The 22,496-nt window shown below is 42.9% G+C and overlaps 1 protein-coding gene across 2 annotated transcripts; it reads left to right on the top strand.

Moving 5' to 3' along the window:
* Positions 1-65: 65 nt before the first annotated feature.
* On the top strand, positions 66-20,889 carry hkdc1 (hexokinase domain containing 1). Of its 2 annotated transcripts, none has more exons than XM_036960430.2 (18): positions 66-1,189; positions 3,882-4,044; positions 6,809-6,957; positions 12,212-12,331; positions 13,107-13,202; positions 13,330-13,429; positions 13,531-13,714; positions 13,870-14,025; positions 14,144-14,377; positions 14,490-14,794; positions 15,017-15,165; positions 15,257-15,376; positions 15,521-15,616; positions 17,889-17,988; positions 18,079-18,262; positions 18,771-18,926; positions 19,607-19,840; positions 20,082-20,889. In XM_036960430.2, the coding sequence occupies exons 1-18, from the start codon at positions 1,127-1,129 to the stop codon at positions 20,209-20,211; spliced, it is 2,739 nt and encodes a 912-aa protein (XP_036816325.1). In that variant the 5' UTR covers positions 66-1,126; the 3' UTR covers positions 20,212-20,889. The 2 variants fall into 2 exon arrangements, 1 of the variants encoding a protein (XP_036816325.1); XR_016491054.1 differs by having other exon boundaries at positions 144-1,189; positions 18,079-18,214; positions 18,313-18,926.
* The last annotated feature ends 1,607 nt before the right edge of the window (positions 20,890-22,496 follow it).

Raw genomic sequence — 22,496 nt, forward strand, 5'->3', positions numbered from 1 at the left:
ATGCCCATGTGACAAAGGTCATGAGACACTTTCAGGCCATGTGCTGCTTTCAAAGCATTCTCTGCACTGGGATCAGTTTTAGCCACTTTCAAAACACAACAGCCACTGGGAGTTAGCCTGGTTGACACGACCCACCTGATTCAGTGCATGGAGAGTTGTGGCCACACTGGTCTGGAAGGGAGGCAGTTTGTTAATGCAATATTCTCTCAGAAATTGTACGACAGGTTTGATTGATTCACTCATGTATTTTGTGGCTTGGGGGTTGAGACCTCTTGTTAGGATTTGAAAATCCAACTGTTGTAATGGAAGGGGGTGACACTTGGGGGCTGTGTGTGGCTTTGGGTGTTTGAGTGAAAAAGACGGAGAGACAATTAGCCCCCTTCATTATCAACACATTGTGCAGAGTCCAACAACATCAAAAAGACATTCCAGACTTTGAGGACTTTGAGAGTTAGGTGTTTGCCAGACTAACTGGGAGTGGGAATGGGGCCAGAATTTAATTATTTACTAATTTGTTACAAAAGAATCTCAATATTTGTGAACTGATTGAAGCTGTTGTTTAGAAGTTTGGATATGATGATGACGTTTCAACCTCCTGAATAGTTATTAATGGAACCAGTGAGCACCCTTATACTGGGCCTAATATAACCCTGGATCTTCCAACCAAGGTACCCATTAGAAAAACATGGCCTTGATATATTGATCTAGGTTTCCATTTCTATTGTTGTCTTTTCAATTAGAAATGGTAAAAGACCTCATGGTTCCAAAGGAAAGTGATCTTTGGAACTGAGCCAAGGCATTGCTAGGAGAGATCCAAGAAGTCGACCAGTAAGAGAGAGAGCTAGGGCTAGGCTATTAAGTATTGAGCCAATGGAAGGGCTGGTTATGGCTTAACTCGCAAAGTCAGGGAGAGGTGGAAAACAATCACTGAGGGAGAAAAAAAAACACTCATACCGCACTCATATTGGAGCTGAGGGGACAGAGAGCAACAAGCTCAAGGATTGAAACTGGACAGCTTCAAGAGAGGAAAAGTGATAATATCTATGAGATTGTTCTGATTCAGCTTGTATTGCTTTGAGCAGAGACATTAGTTGCAGGATATAACTTACAGGTAACAGAAGTGAAGATGTTTGCGGTGCACTTGCTCTCTTTCTATTTCTCCAAGCTGCAGGAGGACCAAATCAAGAAGGTGAGACATTTCTGAGATGTCAAGTGTTGTATTTGATCAGGAGCTTGTTTGTTATGGTTATGTATACATACTGTAAGTAGCCTAGTTACTATAGAAATACAGAATTTGGTGATACTGTAATCATGTCAGTTGTGTGTAATGCATGGGCAGGATTACTTTTTTTGTATTTTCTCCAACTTGTTTGTGAATTACAGAGCAAAGGATGGTTTACAGTTTCTAGAGAGAAACATTTGGCTAAAATGTTAGTTTGTAGGAATTAAATAATATTTGCTGGAGTTTCCAAATAGTTCATAGCAGTATTTACTGCAGTCTACAGGATTACTGTAAATGTATTTAATTTATGCCTGCATGTGAAATGTCTGTTTGAGTCAGTTGAAGCCTTTTGATGAGGAGGCCCTTCATTCAGGTATGAAATCCTGACTGGTGTGGTGGCTTAATGGGGCTACATTTATTTCACAATGTTGCCTAAGGAATGATTAACCTTGTTGCATTACTCATTTCCATGGATAGATAGTAGGGATTGCAAGACAAAAGGGGACCTTGTCCTCTGAAACCATGTTCATTGGAAAGGGATTTGTCATCACAGTTTGACAGCTTTAGATATGCAGTGCATTCGTAGAGTATTCAGACCCCTTCACTTTTTCCACATTTTGTTACGTTACAGCCTTATTCTAAAATTGATTAAATGCATTTTTTTCATCATAAATCCACACACAATACCCCATAATTGTCACGGTTTTCTGTATGAGAAGGAGAGTCGGACCAAAATGCAGCGTGTCGATTGCGATTCATGTTTAATGAAAAAACACACTAAACACAAACACTACAAAAACAATAAACGTAACGGAAACAGCCTATACTTGTGTAAACTAACACGGAACAAGGATATCAGGACAATCACCCACAACAAACTCAAAGAATATGGCTGCCTAAATATGGTTCCCAATCAGAGACAACGATAAACACCTGCCTCTGATTGAGAACCACTTCAGACAGCCATAGACTTAGCTAGAACACCCCACTAGCTACAATCCCCATACATACACACCACATACAAAAACCCATGCCACACCCTGGCCTGACCCAATACATGAAGAAAAACACAAAATACTTAGACCAGGGCGTGACAATAATGACAAAGCGAAAACAGGTTTTTAGAAATGTTTGCAAATGTATAAAATATGTAAATACCTTATTTACACAAGTATTCAGACCCTTTGCTATGAGACTTGAAATTGAGCTCAGGTGCATCCTGTTTACATTGATCATCCTTGAGATGTTTTTACAACTTGATTGGAGTACACCTGTGGAAAGTTCAATTGATTGAACATGATTTGGAAAGGCGCACACTTGTCTATATAAGGTTCCACAGTTGACAGTGCATGTCAGAGCAAAAACCAAGCCATGAGGTCAAAGGAATTGTCCATAGAACTCTGAGACAGGAATGTGTCAAGGCACAGATCTGGAGGAAATCAAGCACCGCTCATCACCTGGCCAATACCATCCCTACGGTAAACCATGGTGGTGGCAGCATCATGCTATGGGGATGTTTTTAAGCAGCAGGGACTGGGAGACTAGTCAGGATTGAGGGAAAGATGAACGGAGCAAAGTATGGAGAGATCCTTGATGAAAACCTGCTCCAAAGTACTTAGGACCTCAGACTGGGGTGATGGTTCACCTTCCAACAGGACAACAACCCTAAGCACACAGCCCAGACAACTCACGAGTGTGTCCTTGAGTGGCCCGGACTTGAACCCGATCAAACATCTCTGGAGAGACCTTAAAATATCTGTGCAGCGATATTTCCCATCCAACCTGACAGCTTGAGACGATCTGCAGAAAATAATGGGAGAAACTCCACAAAAACAAGTGTGCCAAGCTTGTAGCGTCATACCCAAGAAGACTCGAGGTAGTAATCGCTGCCCACGGTGCTTCAAGAAAGTACAGAGTAAAGGGTCTGAATACTTATGTAAATGTCATATTTTATACATTTGCAAAAATGTCTAAACCTGTTTTTGCTTTGTCATTATGGGGTGTTGTGGGTAGATTTGGGAAAAACTATTTAATCCATTTTAGAATAAGGCTGTAATGTAACAAAATGTGTTAAAAATGAAGGGGTCTGAATACTTTCCGAATGCACTGTATGTAAAGAGTTTAATGTCTTATATTCCATGTTTTACTTTCAAGTAGTCAGCTGTGTGGTTGTCATCAGGGGCTGAATCCGTATTCGGGATGAAAACTATCCCCATAATTAATGACTTTGGCATGATCATTTAAAACCAAAATATTGCATTCAATTCCTTTCCCACCGCATTAGTAACAGTTAAATCCCATGTGTCTTAGCCTCTTTTTTTTAAACTCTTTCTTCTCATGCTCTGTATTAAACTGTTTGTTTGGTTTTGTTTGAAGTGTGGATACAGGAAACTAGAAGACAACTTTTTATTTTTTTTACACAGATGGGCCTCTGAGAAAGCATGGAACAGATTTGATTTTGGATTATAGGAGTTGTTTCAGGCATTATTCTGAATCATTCACACGTGCAAGGCTAACTTTACAATATTTATGTTTGGCCTTGGATGTAGTCAAGTCAGTCTATAGGTAGGTTCTTTGTCAGTTATTTGGCTAAAGATCAGTTGCACAGTGACTCTCCTACTCTTTGCCCCCCCCCCCCCCCCCCCCCCCCCCCCACCAGGTGGACAGGTTCCTGTATGCCATGCGTCTCTCCGATGACCAGTTAGTGGACATTTCAGCTCGCTTTCGTGCAGGGATGGAAAAAGGACTGTCCAGTGAAAGCAACGCTACAGCCGCGGTCAAGATGCTGCCCACACATGTCCTCTCAACCCCCGATGGATCAGGTGCTGACATGTCACTGATGACATTAATTAGTGAAACTACTGCTTTTGTCTGTCTGACACCATATACAGTGCATTCGGAAAGTATTCAGACCCCTTTGCCTTTTCCACATTTACAGCCTTATTCAAAAATTGAATAAAACATTTTTCCCCTCCTCAATCTACCCACAATACCCCATAATGACAAAGCAAAACAGGTTTTTAGACATTTTTACAAATGTAACAAATTTAAAACGAAAATGTCACATTTGCACAAGTATTCACACCCTTTACTCAGTACTTTTTTGAATCACCTTTGACAGAGATTACAACCTCAAGTTTTCTTGGGTAGGATGCTACAAGCTTGGCACACCTGTATTTGGGGAGTTTCTCCCAATCTTCTCTGCAGATCCTCTCAAGCTCTGTCAGGTTGGATGGTGGAGCGTGTCTGAACAGCTATTTTCAGGTCTCTCCAGAGATGTTTGATCGTGTTCAAGTCTGCGCTCTGGCTGGGCCACTCAAGGACATTCAGAGACTTGTCCCGAAGCCACTCCTGTGTTGTCTTGCCTGTGTGCTGAGGGTTGTTGTCCTGTTGGAAGGTGAACCTTTGTCCCAGTTTGAGGTCCTGAGCACTCTGGACAAGGTTTTCATCAAGGATCTTGCTGTACTCTCGCTGTACTGTTTCCGTTCATCTTTCCCTCGATCCTGACTAGTCTCCCAGTTACTGCCTCTGACAAACATCCCCACAGCATGACGCTGCCACCACCATGCTTCACCGTAGGGATGGTGCCAGATTTCCTCCAGACGTGAGGCTTGGCATTCAGGCCAAATAGTTCAATCTTGGTTTCATCAGACCAGAGAATCTTGTTTCTCATGGTCTGAGAGTCCCTTAGATGCCTGTTGGTAAACTCATACCATGTGCCTTTTACTGAGGACTAGCTTCCGTCTGTCCACTCTACCATAAAGGCCTGATTCGGTGGAATGCTGCAGAGATGGTTGTCCTTTTGGAAGATTCACAGATTTCCACAGAGGAACTCTTGAACTCTGTCAGAGTGACCATCGGGTTCTTGGTCACCTCCCTGACCAAGGCCCTTCTCCACCGATTGCTCAGTTTAGCCTCAACACAATCCTGTCTCGTGTGCCCTTCCAAATCATGTCCAATCAATTGAATTTACCACAGGGGGACTCCAATCAAGTTGTAGAAACATCTCAAGGATGATCAATGGAAACAGGATGCACCCGAGCACTATTTTGAGTCTTATAGCAGAGTCTGTATACATATAAATAAGGTATTTCAGTTTTTTATGTTTAATTAATTTGCACAAAAAGATGTCAGCATGGTATTGTGTGTACATTGATGAGGATTCTTTATTTTGATTTAACCCATTAAGACTGTAACGTAACAAAATGTGGAAAAGTCTAGGGGCCTGAATACTTTCCAAATGCACTGTATACAAAAGCATATACTCTAGACACCCCTTCAAATGAGTAGATTCGGCTATTTCAGCCACACCCGTTGTTGACAGGTACAACAAATCAAGCACACCGCCATGCAATCTCCATAGACAAACATTTGCAGTAGAATGGCGTTACTGAAGAGCTCAGTGACTTTCAATGTGGCACCGTTATAGGATGCCACCTCCAACTCGGTTTGTCAAATTTCTATCCTGCTAAAGCTGCCACGGTCAACTGTAAGTGTTATTGTGAAGTGGAAAAGTCTAGGAGCAACAACGGCTCAGCCACGATGTGGTAGGCCACACAAGCTCACAGAACGGGACCGCCAAGTGCTGAAGCACGTAACGTGTAAAAATAAAAGTCCTGTGTTTCAAAACCTACTCACTACCATGTTCCAAACTGCCTCTGGAAACAACGTCAGCACAATAACTGTTTGTCGGGAGCTTCATGAAATGGGTTTCCATGGCTGAGCAGCTGCACACAAGCCTAAGTTCACCATGTGCAATGCCAAGCGTCGACTGGAGTGGTGTAAAGCTCGCCACTATTGGAATCTGGTGCAGTGGAAACGCGTTCTCTGGAGTGATGAATGACACTTCACCATCTGGCAGTCCGACAGATGAATCTGGGTTTGGCGGATGCCCGGAGAATGCTACCTCCACGGATGCATAGTGCCAACTGTAAAACCTTTTGGTGGACAAATAATGGTCTGAGTATTGTATTTCATGGTTCGGGCTAGGCCCCTTCGTTCCAGTGAAGGGACATTTTTAACGCTACAGCATACAATGACATTCTAGATGGTTCTCTGCTTCCAACTTTGTGGAAACAGTTTGGGGAAGGCCCTTTCCTGTTTCAGCATGACAATTCCCCGTGCACAAATTAAAGAAATGGTTTGTCGGGATCGGTGTGGATGAACTTGATTGGCCTGCACAGAGCACTGACCTGAACCCCATCAAACACATTTGGGATGAATTGGAACGCTGACAGCAAGCCAGATCTAATCGCCCAACATTAGTGTGCGACCTCACTAATACTCTTGTGGCTGAATGGAAGCAAGTCCCTTCAGAAATGTTCCAACATCTAGTAGAAAGCCTTTCCAGAAGAGTGGAGACTGTTATAGCAGCAAAGGGGGGGACCAACTCCAAGCCCATGATTTTTTGGAATGAGATGCGGTGTCCACATACTTTTTGGTCATGTAGTGTATGTAACAACATGTTAATCATGTCTTTTTATTTTATATTTTCATCTTAATACATTCAGTTTTATGTGACAGGAGGTGTAGTGCTGTTTTATGAACAGGTGGTCAGTCAAAGTTAAATTTGTGTTGTCTCCACAGAGAAGGGAGAGTTCCTGGCTTTAGATCTGGGCGGCTCCAAGTTTAAAGTGCTCCAGGTGAAGGTGTCAGAGAATGGGAAGAGAAGGGTGGAGATGGAGAGTGAGACATACCCTATCCCAGAGGAACTCCTGAACGGTAGAGGGACTGAGGTGAGTAGAATGCAGGGTTGGGGAGTAACGGATTACATTTAATCCGTTAGATGTAATGGATTACAGAATTTCAGAAAGGTTTATTTTATATATAAAATGTATATCTCCATTGATTCTTGAAGAATATAACTTATAAATGCCTCATGAGCTTAGTTCAACTGTCACACTCCATGAGAACCCAAAATATAAGCTTGTTTTTCTCCAATGTTTGTAAACATTGTAAATGTAAACAAACACTGTACAGCCTCATAAACATGGTTAAAACAATAATGTTTATCATGGATGGTCAGTCCTTGAATCCATAGCTCTGTCTATTAATCTGAGAGTGGTTACATTTCTCCTTACCTATCCCTCAGCTTTTTACCAAAACAGAGGTGGGGCGACCGTTTTGTTATTGTTTCATCTGTGGATTTGCCCTTGAAACAGCTGCATATTATCAAGATATCAAAGTGTCACAAAAAGGTAAACAATAGGCCTATAGCAAATACAGCATATGACATTCATTTTTCACATGTAAATAGCACTTTTCAGTAGTCATGCAGTAGTTATTAAATTGCATTAGAGGTCCTAGAGTGTGGCTCCCCTTTTCTTTTTAAAGATAGAACAGCTGCCTCCTGTAAGACAAGGGGTGCAGTCTATGTGTATTTGTAAACAACAGCTGGTGCACAAAATCTAAGGAACTCTCAAGGTTTTGCTCGCATGAGGTAGAGTATCTCATGAAACCTGTAGACCACACTATTTACCAAGAGTTTTCATCTATATTCTTCATAGCTGTTTATTTGCCACCACAAACTGATGCTGGCACTAAGACTACACTAAATGAGCTGTATACGGCCATAAGCAAACAGGAAAATACTCATCCAGAGGCGGCGCTCCTAGTTGCCGGGTACTTTTAATGCGGGGAACATAAATCCGTTTTAATTCATTTCTCCCAGCATGTTACTTGTGCAACCAGAGGGGAAAAAACTGTAGACCACCTTTACTCCACACACAGAGATGCGTACAAAGCTCTCACCCACCCTCCATTTGGCAAATCTGACCACAATTCTATCCTCCTGATTCCTGCTTACAAGCAAAAACTAAAGCAGGAAGCACCAGTGACTCGGTCAATAAGAAAGTGGTCAGATGAAGCAGATGCTAAGCTAAAGGACTGTTTTGCTAGGACAGACTGGAATATGTTCCGGGATTCTTCGATGGCATTGAGGAGTACACCACATCAGTCACTGGCTTCATCAGTAAGTGCATCGATGACATCATCCCCACAGTGACCATATGTACATACTCCAACCAGAAGCCATGGATTACAGGTAACATCCGCACTGAGCTAATGGGTAGAGCTGCCGCTCTCAAGGAGCGGGACTCTAACCCGGAAGCTTATAAGAAATCCCGTTATGCCCTCCAACGAACCATCAAACAGGCAAAGCGTCAATACAGGACTGAGATTGAATCGTACTACACCGGCTCCGATGCTCGTCGAATGTGGCTGGGCTTGCAAACTATTACGGACTAGAAAAGGGAAGCACAGCTGCGAGCTGCCCATTGACACAAGCCTACCAGACGAGCTAAATTACTTCTATGCTTGCTTCGAGGCAAGTAACACTGAAACATGCATGAGAGCATCAGCTGTTCCAGACAACTGTGTGTTAACACTCTTCGTAGCCGATGTGAACAGATCAACATTCATAAGGCCGCAGGGCCAGACGGATTACCAGGACATGTACTGGTATGTCCAGCGCATGTACCAGGACATGTACCAGGACATGCACTGACCAACTGGCAAGTATCTTCACTGACATTTTCAACCCGTTCCTGACTGAGACTGTAATATCAACATGCTTCACCATTTTCCTTGTGCCCAAGAACACTAAGGTAACCTGCCTAAATGACTACCGACCCGTAGCACTCACATCTGTAGCCATGAAGTGCTTTGAAAGGCTGGTCATGGCTCACATCAACACCATTATCCCAAAAACCCTAGACCCACTCCAATTTGCATACCACCCCAACAGATCCACAGATGATGCAATCTCTATTGCACTCAACACTGCTCTTTCCCACCTGGACAAAAGGAACACCTACAGTGCCTTGCGAAAGTATTCGGCCCCCTTGAACTTTGCGACCTTTTGCCACATTTCAGGCTTCAAACATAAAGATATAAAACTGTATTTTTTTTGTGAAGAATCAACAACAAATGGGACACAATCATGAAGTGGAATGACATTTTATTGGATATTTCAAACTTTTTTAACAAATCAAAAACTGAAAAATTGGGCGTGCAAAATTATTCAGCCCCCTTAAGTTAATACTTTGTAGCGCCACCTTTTGCTGCGATTACAGTTGTAAGTCGCTTGGGGTATGTCTCTATCAGTTTTGCACATCGAGAGACTGAAATTTTTTCCCATTCCTCCTTGCAAAACAGCTCGAGCTCAGTGAGGTTGGATGGAGAGCATTTGTGAACAGCAGTTTTCAGTTCTTCCCACAGATTCTTGATTGGATTCAGGTCTGGACTTTGACTTGGCCATTCTAACACCTGGATATGTTTATTTTTGAACCATTCCATTGTAGATTTTGCTTTATGTTTTGGATCATTGTCTTGTTGGAAGACAAATCTCCGTCCCAGTCTCAGGTCTTTCGCAGACTCCATCAGGTTTTCTTCCAGAATTTTCCTGTATTTGGCTCCATCCATCTTCCCATCAATTTTAACCATCTTCCCTGTCCCTGCTGAAGAAAAGCAGGCCCAAACCATGATGCTGCCACCACCATGTTTGACAGTGGGGATGGTGTGTTCAGGGTGATGAGCTGTGTTGATTTTACGCCAAACATAACGTTTTGCATTGTTGCCAAAAAGTTCAATTTTGGTTTCATCTGACCAGAGCACCTTCTTCCACATGTTTGGTGTGTCTCCCAGGTGGCTTGTGGCAAACTTTAAACAACACTTTTTATGTATACGACAATATACGACTGATTGTTGTCCTATGGACAGAGTCTCCCACCTCAGCTGTAGATCTCTGCAGTTCATCCAGAGTGATCATGGGCCTCTTGGCTGCATCTCTGATCAGTCTTCTCCTTGTATGAGCTGAAAGTTTAGAGGGACGGCCAGGTCTTGGTAGATTTGCAGTGGTCTGATACTCCTTCCATTTCAATATTATCGCTTGCACAGTGCTCCTCCGGATGTTTAAAGCTTGGGAAATATTTTTGTATCCAAATCCGGCTTTAAACTTCTTCACAACAGTATCTCGGACCTGCCTGGTGTGTTCCTTGTTCTTCATGATGCCCTCTGCGCTTTTGAAGGACCTCTGAGACTATCACAGTGCAGCTGCATTTATACGGAGACTTGATTACACACAGGTGGATTGTATTTATCATCATTAGTCATTTAGGTCAACATTGGATCATTCAGAGATCCTCACTGAACTTCTGGAGAGAGTTTGCTGCACTGAAAGTAAAGGGGCTGAATAATTTTGCACGCCCAATTTTTCAGTTTTTGATTTGTTAAAGTTTGAAATATCCAATAAATGTCGTTCCACTTCATGATTGTGTCCTACTTGTTGTTGATTCTTCACAAAAAAATACAGTTTTATATCTTTATGTTTGAAGCCTGAAATGTGGCAAAGGTCGCAAAGTTCAAGGGGGCCGAATACTTTCGCAAGGCACTGTATATGAGAATGCTATTCATTGACTACAGCTCAGCGTTCAACACCATAGTGCCCTCTAAAGCTCATCAATAAGCTAAGGGCCCTGGAACTAAACACCTCCCTCTACAACTGGATCCTGGACTTTCCGACGGGCCGCCCCCAGGTGGTAAAGGTAGGTAACAACACATTCGCCATGCTGCTCCTCAACACAGGGGCCCCTCGGGGTGCGTGCTCAGTCCCCTCCTGTACTCCCTGTTCACTCATGACTGCATGGCCAGGCATGACTCCAACACCACCATCAAGTTTGCTGATGACACAACAGTGGTAGGCCTGATCAACGATGAGACAGTATATAGGGAGGAGGTCAGAGACCTGGCCGTGTGGTGCCAGGTTAACAACCTCACCCTCAACATGATCAAACAAAGCGGATGATTGTGGGCTACGGGAAAATGAGGACAGAGCACACCCCTATTCTCATCGATGGGGCTGTAGTGGAGCAGGTTGAGAGCTTCGAGTTCTTTGGTGTCCACATCACCAACAAACTATCATGGTCCAAACACACCAAGGCAGTTGTGAAGAGGGGCACGACAAAGCCTATTCCCCCCTCAGGAGACTGAAAAGGTTTGGCATGGGTCCTCAGATCCTCAAAAAGTTCTACAGCTGCACCATCGAGAGCATCCTGACTGGTTGTGTGGCAACTGCTCGGTCTCCAACAGCAAGGCACTACAGAGGGTAGTGCCTACGGCCCAGTACATTACTTGGGCCAAGCTTCCTGCCATCCAGGACCTCTATACCAGGCAGTGTCAGAGGAAGGCCCTAAAAATTGTCAAAGACTCCAGCCATCCTAGTCAGACTGTTCTCTTTGTGCTACCGCATGGCAAACGGTACCGGAGCGCCAAATCTAGGTCCAAAATGCTTCTTAACAGCTTCTACCCCCAAGCTATAAGACTCCTGAAGTCTGAGCCATACAGCTCGGAAGTCACCTTTCACTGAGAATGGAAGCTTTTCCCTTCTGTTCTAATCTATTTGAAATTTCCAAATTGCCAAATTTTCTGTCATTGGTTGGCTTCCCACGGATACTTTTTTAACCAGAAAAGTCAGACCCCCACTTTCTGAGAACTGAATCATCACACATTTCATCAGGATCTTTGTGTCAGGACATTTTTGGTTAGTCAACACAGCTCCATTCTGTTCATTTCCCAAGCACTGTGATGACGCACATGACAAATCAGCTGTTTTCGTAGATGGTTTCAGTGGAAACAAGTACACTATCTGTCTCTCTTTGCACACAGATCTACGCCTATAAATATACAATCAAATAATGATTATGGAGCTTGACAGGGAAGCTGATCTTTCAGCAGGGATGCCATTTCATCAAGAAGATGCAGCAGGCATCTGAGCTAGCATTTTCCCAATGGTGCTGGGCAGTTATGTGGGCAGAGTTCGAGAGAACTAATAGGTCTACAGCATAAAGGAGGCCAATACTGCATGGCAAATCTAGGAAGTAATTCAGAAGGAATCAGAGTACTTTACTCATTTAGAGTAATCAGATTACATTACTGTAATTAGTCACAGATTACATGTTGTAAGTCATCTGTCCAACCCTGTCTCTTTTACAGATGTTTGATCATGTTGCAGAGTCTCTGAAAGACTTCCTGCAAAAGAAGCACATCAACCAGAAGAGGAAAGCTTTGGGCTTCACCTTCTCTTTCCCTTGTGGACAGTCCAAAATAGATGAGGTATTTATGCAATATGCCACGAGAGGGTGTGGTATATGATCAATATACCACGGCTAAGGGCTGTTCTTAAGCACGACGCAACGGGGAGTGCCTGGATACAGCACTTATCTCTGGTATATTGGCCATATAACACAAACCCCAGAGGTGCCATATTGCTATTATACATATATACGTTCTTTTAATTTTATTTTTAATTTAAAAAAATGATATATATATATTTAACTTTTATTTAACTAGGCAAGTCAGTTAAGAACAAATTCTTATTTACAATGATGGCTTAGGGACAGTGGGTTAACTACCTTGTTCAGGGGCAGAATGACAGATTTTTACCTTGTCAGCTCGGGGATTCGATCTAGCAACCTTTCAGTTACTGGCCCAACACTCTAACCACTAGGCTAGAAACTGTTTACCAAGGTAATTAGAGCAGTAAAAAGAAACATTTTGTCATACCCGTGGTATATGGTCTGATATACCACGGCTGTCAGCCAATCAGCATTCAGGCCTCGAACCACCCAATTTATAATTAACACTACAGCCTAGGTTATTGATTAGATGTCTCTTTACTCTACTCTAGATACTCGCATTAAGATATGATTCCCATTGTAATATCACTCCAAAAATATCAGATGGGCTCCAATTGATTATCAGTAAAAACCAGCTACCTGCAAGCCACTTTCATATGATGTAACAGTAGGTGTGACAAACTTGTTAATTGTGTGACTATCTATTCATAGTGTAATCCTTGCTTTCTTTCAACAATCAAAACCTGTTTCAGGGAGTGCTGTTGTCATGGTCAAAGAACTACAAGGCCAGAGGAGTCCTGGGGACCAATGTGGTGCAATCCTTGAGACAGGCCATTGATAGAGTCGGGGTATTAAGAGATCTTATTCACTACTTATTATCACTCAGTTCATTTTTTTCTTGCATTTCTGTATATACTACAGTATATATAAAAAAAGGAATTTGTCAATTAAAACACCAGCCAACACTGTTTATAGGGAATCAATGTGGATGTCCTGGCCCTTGTTAATGACACAGTGGGAACCATGATGACCTGTGGCTATGACGACCAGCGTTGTGAAGTGGGGGTCATCATAGGTCAGCCTGATATTAATTTGCACCCTTCATTCAGAATGGTAATTTCATTGTCAGTATTATTAGCCTACAAATAGTCTTTCTCACCATCGCTGTAATCTCAGGCACAGGTACTAATGCTTGCTACATGGAGGAGCTGAGACACATTGACTTGGTGGAGGGAGACGAGGGCAGGATGTGCATCAACACAGAGTGGGGAGCCTTCGGGGACGATGGGACACTCGATGACTTCATTACACACTTTGACCGAGAGATTGATGCTGCCTCCACCAACCCAGGGAAGCAACTGTAAGCACCAAAATCCATAACCAACCATATTGGAAATATATTAGATATCATTGTAAACATTCTGAGTAAACCAACAATATGGTTTCCCTTTATTTACAATTGACGGAATAGGAATGTAAATAAAGACTGTTAACACTAGTTTGTTGCTCTGGCAGGTTTGAGAAGATGGTGAGTGGGATGTACATGGGGGAGTTGGTGAGACTCATTCTGTTAAAGATGGCCAAGAAGGGACTACTGTTTGATGGCAGAGTTTCCGATGCTCTACGCACCAAAGGGAAATTTCAGACCAAACACATCACTTTAATTGAACAGTAAGAGCATTTTCCATGAGTCTTAATGCTCACGCTATTATTTGTACTAATTTTCACAGACATTATTCAGGGTAATGTATGTTAAACTGTGATAACTATGTCAGGACTATACTTCCAGGTACAAAGACGGGCTGAAGAACACCAGGGAAATCCTTACGGAGCTCGGCCTGTCTCCCTCAGCAGATGATTGCCTTGCCGTCCAACACGTCTCCACCATCGTGTCCTTCAGGTCAGCTAACCTCTGCGCTGCCGCGCTGGCTGCCATCCTCACCCGCATCCGCGAGAACAGGAAGCTGAAGAGCTTGCGGATCACTGTTGGGGTTGACGGAACTGTCTACAGAACACATCCACAGTATGTAGCCATAAGTCACGGAAGGTTTCTGCTCAGAGTGGCAGTTTTCATCTTTGCCTGTGAACGCTGACAATAAACTCTCTCCCTCTCTGTCTCTTTCTCTCCCTCCAAGGTACCCCAAGAGGCTCCACAAGGTGGTGCGCCAGTTGGTGCCAGAGTGCCATGTGCGCTTTGTGCTGTCTGAGAGTGGTAGCAGTAAGGGGGCTGCTATGGTCACAGCGGTGGCTCAGAGGCTGGCGGCCCAGAGGAGGGAGATCAACGACACTCTTGCTCTACTCAGCCTGAGTCCAGAGAACCTCCAGCAAGTCAGGGACAAGATGAGAGTGGAGCTAGAGAGAGGCCTTAGGAGGGATTCTCACAGAACTGCCTCTGTTAAAATGCTGCCCTCCTTTGTGTACAGGATACCTGATGGGACAGGTGAGAGGACTGGCTACAGATTGCTATGCAATGGATCTAAAGGTTTACCTTGTTGTTCATAATGCAGAACTTTATCATGTTATTACCATGCTATAACCCATTATTACACTTTATTCTCTACTTTCACCTAAACAGTTTATGAAATGTTGCTGTCTAAAATCACATCATTAGGTGCAAGTTGTTTAATTTAAGGTCAAGTGATTACAAAGTTTATTATTGCAGAGCGAGGAAAGTACTTGGCGTTGGACCTGGGAGGAACTAACTTCCGGGTGTTGGTGGTGAAGATCCGGAGTGGAATACGCAAGTCTGTCCGCATGTACAACAAGATCTACGCCATCCCTCTGGAGATCATGCAGGGCACAGGAGAGGAGGTGAGCGCCCCCCCCCCCCCCCCCCCCCCCCCCCCTGCTGACTGCTAACTAGGTCCCTAACCCCTTAGTCTGACAAACTCTTTGTTTCTAGCTGTTCGACCACATTGTCCAGTGCATCTCAGATTTCCTGGACTACATGGGGATGAAGAATACTCGTCTCCCGCTTGGTTTCACCTTTTCTTTCCCCTGCAGACAGACAGGAATCGATAAGGTAAAAGTACAATCGTCATGATGAAGAAATCATCTTCAATGCCAAAGAATGGCAGTTATTTCAATGCCTGGTGTGCTTAATCAGGGTAAGTCATTCCATGATTAAGTATGTTACCACTCGCCATTGTAATACTTCCTTCCTCAGGGAAGTTTGGTTAGCTGGACCAAAGGGTTCAAAGCCACAGACTGTGAAGGAAATGATGTTGTGGAAATGCTCCGGGAGGCTATCAAAAGACGGAATGTGAGTGAAATGGAACAAGACCAACTGTTTTCTGGAATAGGTAGTCTGGAAAACATATACTATTGCCCATTATGAAAGTGTATGTAAACACTTCCGTTCAAAAGTTTGGGGTCACTTAGAAATGTCCTTGTTTTTGAAAGAAAAGCAAGTTTTTTTGTCCATTAAAATAACATCAAATTGATCAGAAATACAGTGTAGACATTGTTCATGTTGTAAATGACTATTGTACTATTGTAGCTTCTTTTAAATCAAATTGTATTTGTCACATACACATGGTTAGCAGATGTTAATGTGAGTGTAGCAAAATGCTTGTGCTTCTAGTTCCGACAATGCAGTACTAACCAACAAGTAATCTAACCTAACTATTTCACAACAACTACCTTATACACACAAGTGTAAAGGGATGAAAAATATGTACATGAAAATATGAGTGATGGTACAGAACGGCATAGGCAAGATGCAGTAGATGGTATTGAGTACAGTATGTACATATGAGATGATTTAATGTAGGGTATGTAAACATTATATTAAGTGGCATTGTTTAAAGTGGCTAGTGATACAGGGGGGCAAAAAAGTATTTAGTCAGCCACCAATTGTGCAAGTTCTCCCACTTATAAAGATGAGAGAGGCCTATTTTCATCATAGGTACACTTCAACTATGACAGACAAAATGGAGAAAAAAAAATCCAGAAAATCACATTGTAGGATTTTTATTGAATTTATTTGCAAATTATGGTGGAAAATAAGTATTTGGTCACCTACAAACAAGTGTACCTATGATGAAAATTACAGGCCTCATCTTTTTAAGTGGGAGAACTTGCACAATTGGTGGCTGACTAAATACTTTTTTGCCCCACTGTATATTTTTTACATGTATTTTTCCATTATTAAAGTGGCTGTAGTTGAGTCAGTATGTTGGCAGCAGCATCTCAATGTTAGTGGTGGCTGTTTAACAGTCTGATGGCCTTGAGATAGAAGCTGTTTTACAGTCTCTCGGTCCCTGCTTCGATGCACCTGTACTGACCTCACCTTCTGGATGATAGCGGGGTGAACAGGCAGTGGCTCGGGTGATTGTTTTCCTTGATGATCTTTATGGCCTTCCTTTGATATCGGGTGGTGTAGGTGTCCTGGAGGGCAGGTAGTTTGCCCCCGGTGATGCGTTGTGCAGACCTAACTACCCTCTGGAGAGCCTTACGGTTGTGGGCGGAGCAGTTGCCGTACCAGGCGGTGATACAGCCCGACAGGATGCTCTCGATTGTGCATCTGTAAACGTTTTTGGTGACAAGCTTTTGGTGACAAGCCAAATTTATTCAGCCTCCAGAGTTTGAAGCGCTGCAGTGCCTTCTTCACCACGCTGTCTGTGTGGGTGGACCAATTCAGTTTACTACTCCCTTCACAGAACAGCCTAAACTGGCTCTAACCAGAATATAAAGAGGAGTGGGAGGCCCTGGGGGACAACTGAGCAAGAAGACAAGTACATTAGTGTCTAGTTTGAGAAACAGACACCCCAAGGCTTGACTCTTCACTGTTGACGTTGAGACTGATGTTTTGCGGGTACTATTTAATGAAGCTGCCAGCTGAGAACTTGTGAGGCGCCTGTTTCTCAAACTAGACACTAATGTACTTGTCCTCTTGCTCAGTAGTGCACCGGGGCCTCCCACTCTTCTTTCTATTCTGGTTAGGGCCAGTTTGCCCTGTTCTGTGAAGGGAGTAGTACACAGCGTTGTACAAGATCTTCCGTTTCTTGGCAATTTCTTGCATGGAATAGCCATCATTTCTCAGAACAAGAATAGACTGACAAGTTTCAGAAGAAAGTTATTTGTTTCTGGCCATTTTGAGCCTTAATCGAACCAACAAATGCTGATGCTCCAGATACTCAACAAGTCTAAAGGCCATTTTTATTGCTTCCTTAATCAGCATAACAGTTTTCAGCTGTGCTAACATAATTGCAAAATGGTTTTCTAATGATCAATTAGCCTTTTAAATTACTTGGATTAGCTAAGACAACATGCCATTGGAACTCAGGAGTGATGGTTGCTGATAATGGGCTTTTTTATGCCTATATTGGTATTCCATATTCCATTCCATGCCGTTTCCAGCTACAATAGTCATTTACAACATGAACAATGTCTACACTGTATTTCTGATCCAATTTGATGTTATTTTAATGGACAAAAAAATGTGCTTTTCTTTCAAAAACAAGGACATTTCTAAGTGACCCCAAACTTTTGAACGGTAGTATAGGTCAAAAGTAATATTTTGTTTCCTGTAGGAATTTGATCTTGACATTGTTGCCGTGGTGAATGACACAGTGGGCACAATGATGACATGTGCATATGAAGACCCCAAGTGTGAGATAGGACTCATTGCTGGTATGTAGGGCCTATTCTCAGCCCTGGTGGTTTTTCATTGTACTATAGAGTGACGTATGTATGATCTTAGTGTGAAATGCTGCCCCCTAGGAACGGGGAGTAATGTGTGCTACATGGAGGAGATGAGGAACATTGAGATGGTGGAGGGGGACGAGGGACAGATGTGTGTGAACACAGAGTGGGGCGGTTTTGGCGAGAATGACTGCATAGAGGACATCCGGACCAGGTTTGACAGAGAAGTAGATGAGGGGTCATTGAACAACGGCAAACAAAGGCAAGTTGTTAACATCCAAACCTGACTGACCACTTCCTGTACCACTACAGGACACATCCTGACTGACTACTTCCTGTACCTCTAGAGGACACATCCAGACCTGACCTACCACTTCCTGTACCACTACAGGACACATCCAAACCTGACCTACCACTTCCTGTACCACTACAGGACACATCCTGACCTACCACTTCCTGTACCACTAATATGAATTAGTTATTCAAGCATGCAAAAGGGAGATGCTTAATTAATGCTTGTGGACACTGTCCCGTAATCAGGTTTGGTCAAGGTTCTACAAGTATCTACATGATAAATGTTAGTTCTGCAACTGTGCAAAGAGACATGCATTCATTTTCCCTAACACATCATCTTTTAAAAAGGCTTTATTACAATTATGCTTGACCATATTTTGGTTAATAGGAGGTCTAGACTATTGGCACAGTGAAATATTGAATAATTGAAGCTGTTTTGCATGTTGACTATTTCATGTCATATCTTGTTGCCCCAGGTTTGAGAAGATGACAAGTGGTATGTACTTGGGGGAGATAGTGAGGCAGATTCTCATCGACCTAACCAGGAGAGGTCTTCTGTTCCGAGGCCACATCACAGAGCCTCTGAAGACCAGGGGCATCTTCGAGACCAAGTTCCTGTCCCAAATAGAGAGGTACAGAGTTGTATAAATGATCACGTAGTACAGCAACTCAGGCCTGTAATAGTAGACAGATCGAATGTAAATCTACATGGGATATAGGATTACTAATATGAATATTTGAACATGTGCTTTTAAAGCTGGTTAGGAATACTTAAGTATTTACAGTTGCATGAATAGGCTTTTATACTATGGTTTCCCGAAACGTAATAAAATGTTTTGCAATGGGAACCGTTTACTCCAAATGGAAAACATTTTGCAACGAAAACTAGAGTTTCTATTGGGCAAATTCAGGTGGGTCCCTCCCTGTTGTGTACTGTTTGCTTCTGTTTGTGTTTCTGTTTGCTTATGAATGCCTCTGTTTGGTTCCTTCGGTTCTGAGTCCCTGCCCATCTTCCGAAAACATTTAAAAAACGTACCTATTCACAAAGTATCTTGATTAATCCCACAGGACCCCTCACCCCTACCCTTGTGTTTCTCGTGCTTGTCTTTTCTTAATAGCACTGACTTTGCTGATAGCTACTTTGAGGAAAAAATTACTTACTATGACTGTGATTTGTGGTTGTCTCTCCGAGCTAGCTACCTTAAGATGAATGCACTAAATGTAAGTCGCTCTGGACTAAAATGTAAAATGTGGTGAATACACCCCAGGTGTACAAGAATATCAAGTGTGTGACTCCTCTATCTCCACCCAGTGACCGGTTGGCGCTACTGCAGGTGAGGTCCATCCTGCAGCAGCTGGGTCTGGACAGCACATGTGATGACAGTATCATCGTCAAGGAGGTGTGTGGTACAGTGTCCCGCCGGGCGGCTCAGCTCTGTGGAGCCGGAATGGCCGCCATTGTCGACAAAATCAGAGAGAACCGTGGGCGGAACCAAATGAACATCACCGTGGGGGTGGACGGAACACTCTACAAGCTGCATCCACAGTGAGTAGCCACCAGGGGCAAGGGATATTTAGATTTAACAGGGTTATAATTATTCTTGAACAGACGGCAGAGTTTTGTTTATGTCGAAGGGGAGATAGTATTTCCGGTCAGATGAGAGTGCAACACAGCAAGGAAATCAACCCTCCGCCTCTAAGCCAGGAGTCAAATTAAGCCCTAGTTCAGACTTTGGCACAGTTTTAAAGAACAACACATCTAACACAGTACCTCTTGAACTGTGCAGCTTTTCCAGAATCCTCAAGGACACGGTCAAGGCTCTGGCGCCACAGTGTGACGTGGAGTTTGTCCTATCAGAAGATGGCAGTGGCAAAGGGGCCGCCCTCATCACAGCTGTGGCGCGTGGAGAGAATTAACACAAAATTAGACCTCGTTTATGCACAATATTTTGTGCCAAACACACAAAGGAATTGGTAACCTTGTGGTTCTTCCTCATCGTCATCTGCCATTGTAAATGTAATGTATGGAAGGTGTGATGCTGTGCAATATTCTCTGGCCATAGTACCACTGCAATATAATAAAATGGCTACTGTTAAAATTCTGTCTGTATTGGGATTCTCCACCTCTACACTGCTAAAACCTATCCAGACCCTCTTGCAAAACATTGAATGGGTTAGGACGAAGGAGAAAAGGTAGGGAGCAGATTGAGACTCGCTGCTACTATCTAGATGTGTTATTGCTTTGTTTTGAAATGGTCCTCATGCTCTCAGCAGACAGGGACAGCAATGGGAGTGGGCCAGAGCAGAGGGTGTTGGAAAATGGAATGGATCAGACTGTAATGTCATAACAACACTATTCAGCATTGTGATGATCTGGTTAGTGAAGTCTGAGGAAGTTAAACTTGCAACTTTGTTCAAGCTCTCCATATGCAACAGAGTATGTGTCAACTTGTGTGATGCTTTTTTATTTTAGATATCAACAGGACTAATTCCACTTATATGAATATGTTAGTACTGAAGGAAATCCCTATCTCCATGTACAGAATGTACCCATTAAAGGTATGTGTATTCAATAAACTACTCCAAATAATACAATTGAAATGCCATGTTTGTGGAATGTATACCTTCTCTGTAGAGATTCTAGCATGTGTTGAGGAAGACATATTGGCATGATCAGTGGCTTATAGCTGTTTCCAAATCTATATTCAATTGTCACATCGTGTAGAATTCAATTACACAACCACGTTAATAATTTTTAGTCATATCCTGGGTTACAACATTGGAATGCCCCCTCTTATATTGGCTAAATTAAGCCCCTAGTGGGATTAAATGGAAGGGTTAAACCAGGGCAGCTGCATGCTTCGTCAACAGACCATGCGCAGTAGTAGAGGGAACCTCACGCACACTAATCCCTCTCTGTCCTAGCAGTGATCTAGCCTCCTGGGCCAATTATTCAGCTCACTTAGGTAGAGGGGCTGCTGCATGCTGTAGGGGGCACCTTGCAAAACCAAATTCTAAACAGCACCCCTGTGGATAGGCATGTAAATAATATAAATACTATGCACTGACATACATGCCCCCTGTAAATACTTTATACAGCATAGGATGATTATTATGATTGTGTCTGGCAGATTAAGGATTAAGTGTAGCCTTTGTTGCACCTTTGGCTGAAAATATTTGGGTGCATTCATTCAGTATTCTTGTTTGTGATGTTGTAACAGTAAGAGCTTTCAGTCAGAAATATCACAAGGGGAATCAGCATAGATGTGTGGTTCTGAAGGACTTCAGACACACTGGGCCCAGCAAAGTAGCGTAGTCACCGTTTGATTATATAATGAATCACCTTCTCTTAAATCCCGGCTAATCCTATCTGGTAGCACAGATTTACATTGAGATTATCTAATCTTATTGAGGCGAAGACTTTCCCTTTTCTTTCAACCATGGAGAACATGAAGAGAGGATGAGAGAGATGGCACGATGCACCCTTTTTGGGAGAGGCTCATATCCCCCCCCCCCCCCCTCACCACAGGTTTATGATGGTCGTAAATACCGAAAGTCCCTTCCCCACTCTGCCAAAATGAAAGCTGTAAATCCCTTTGTTACCACAGAGAAAGACTTTGCAGTACGGTAACCTCAAAAGGTTGAATAATGTAACAATACAGTGCCTTGCGAAAGTATTCGGCCCCCTTGAACTTTGCGACCTTTTGCCACATTTCAGGCTTCAAACATAAAGATATAAAACTGTATTTTTTGTGAAGAATCAACAACAAGTGGGACACAATCATGAAGTGGAACGACATTTATTGGATATTTCAAACTTTTTTAACAAATCAAAAACGGAAAAATTGGGCGTGCAAAATGATTCAGCCCCCTTCAGTTAATACTTTGTATCGCCACCTTTTGCTGCGATTACAGCTGTAAGTCGCTTGGGGTATGTCTATCAGTTTTAGCTTTACTTTCAGTGCAGCAAACTCTCTCCAGAAGTTCAGTGAGGATCTCTGAATGATCCAATGTTGACCTAAATGACTAATGATGATAAATACAATCCACCTGTGTGTAATCAAGTCTCCGTATAAATGCACCTGCACTGTGATAGTCTCAGAGGTCCGTTAAAAGCGCAGAGAGCATCATGAAGAACAAGGAACACACCAGGCAGGTGCGAGATACTGTTGTGAAGAAGTTTAAAGCCGGATTTGGATACA

Source organism: Oncorhynchus mykiss, chromosome 23 (assembly GCF_057628025.1).
Source record: "Oncorhynchus mykiss isolate SJ-2025 chromosome 23, ASM5762802v1, whole genome shotgun sequence".
In the NCBI taxonomy this organism is placed as follows: domain Eukaryota; kingdom Metazoa; phylum Chordata; class Actinopteri; order Salmoniformes; family Salmonidae; genus Oncorhynchus; species Oncorhynchus mykiss.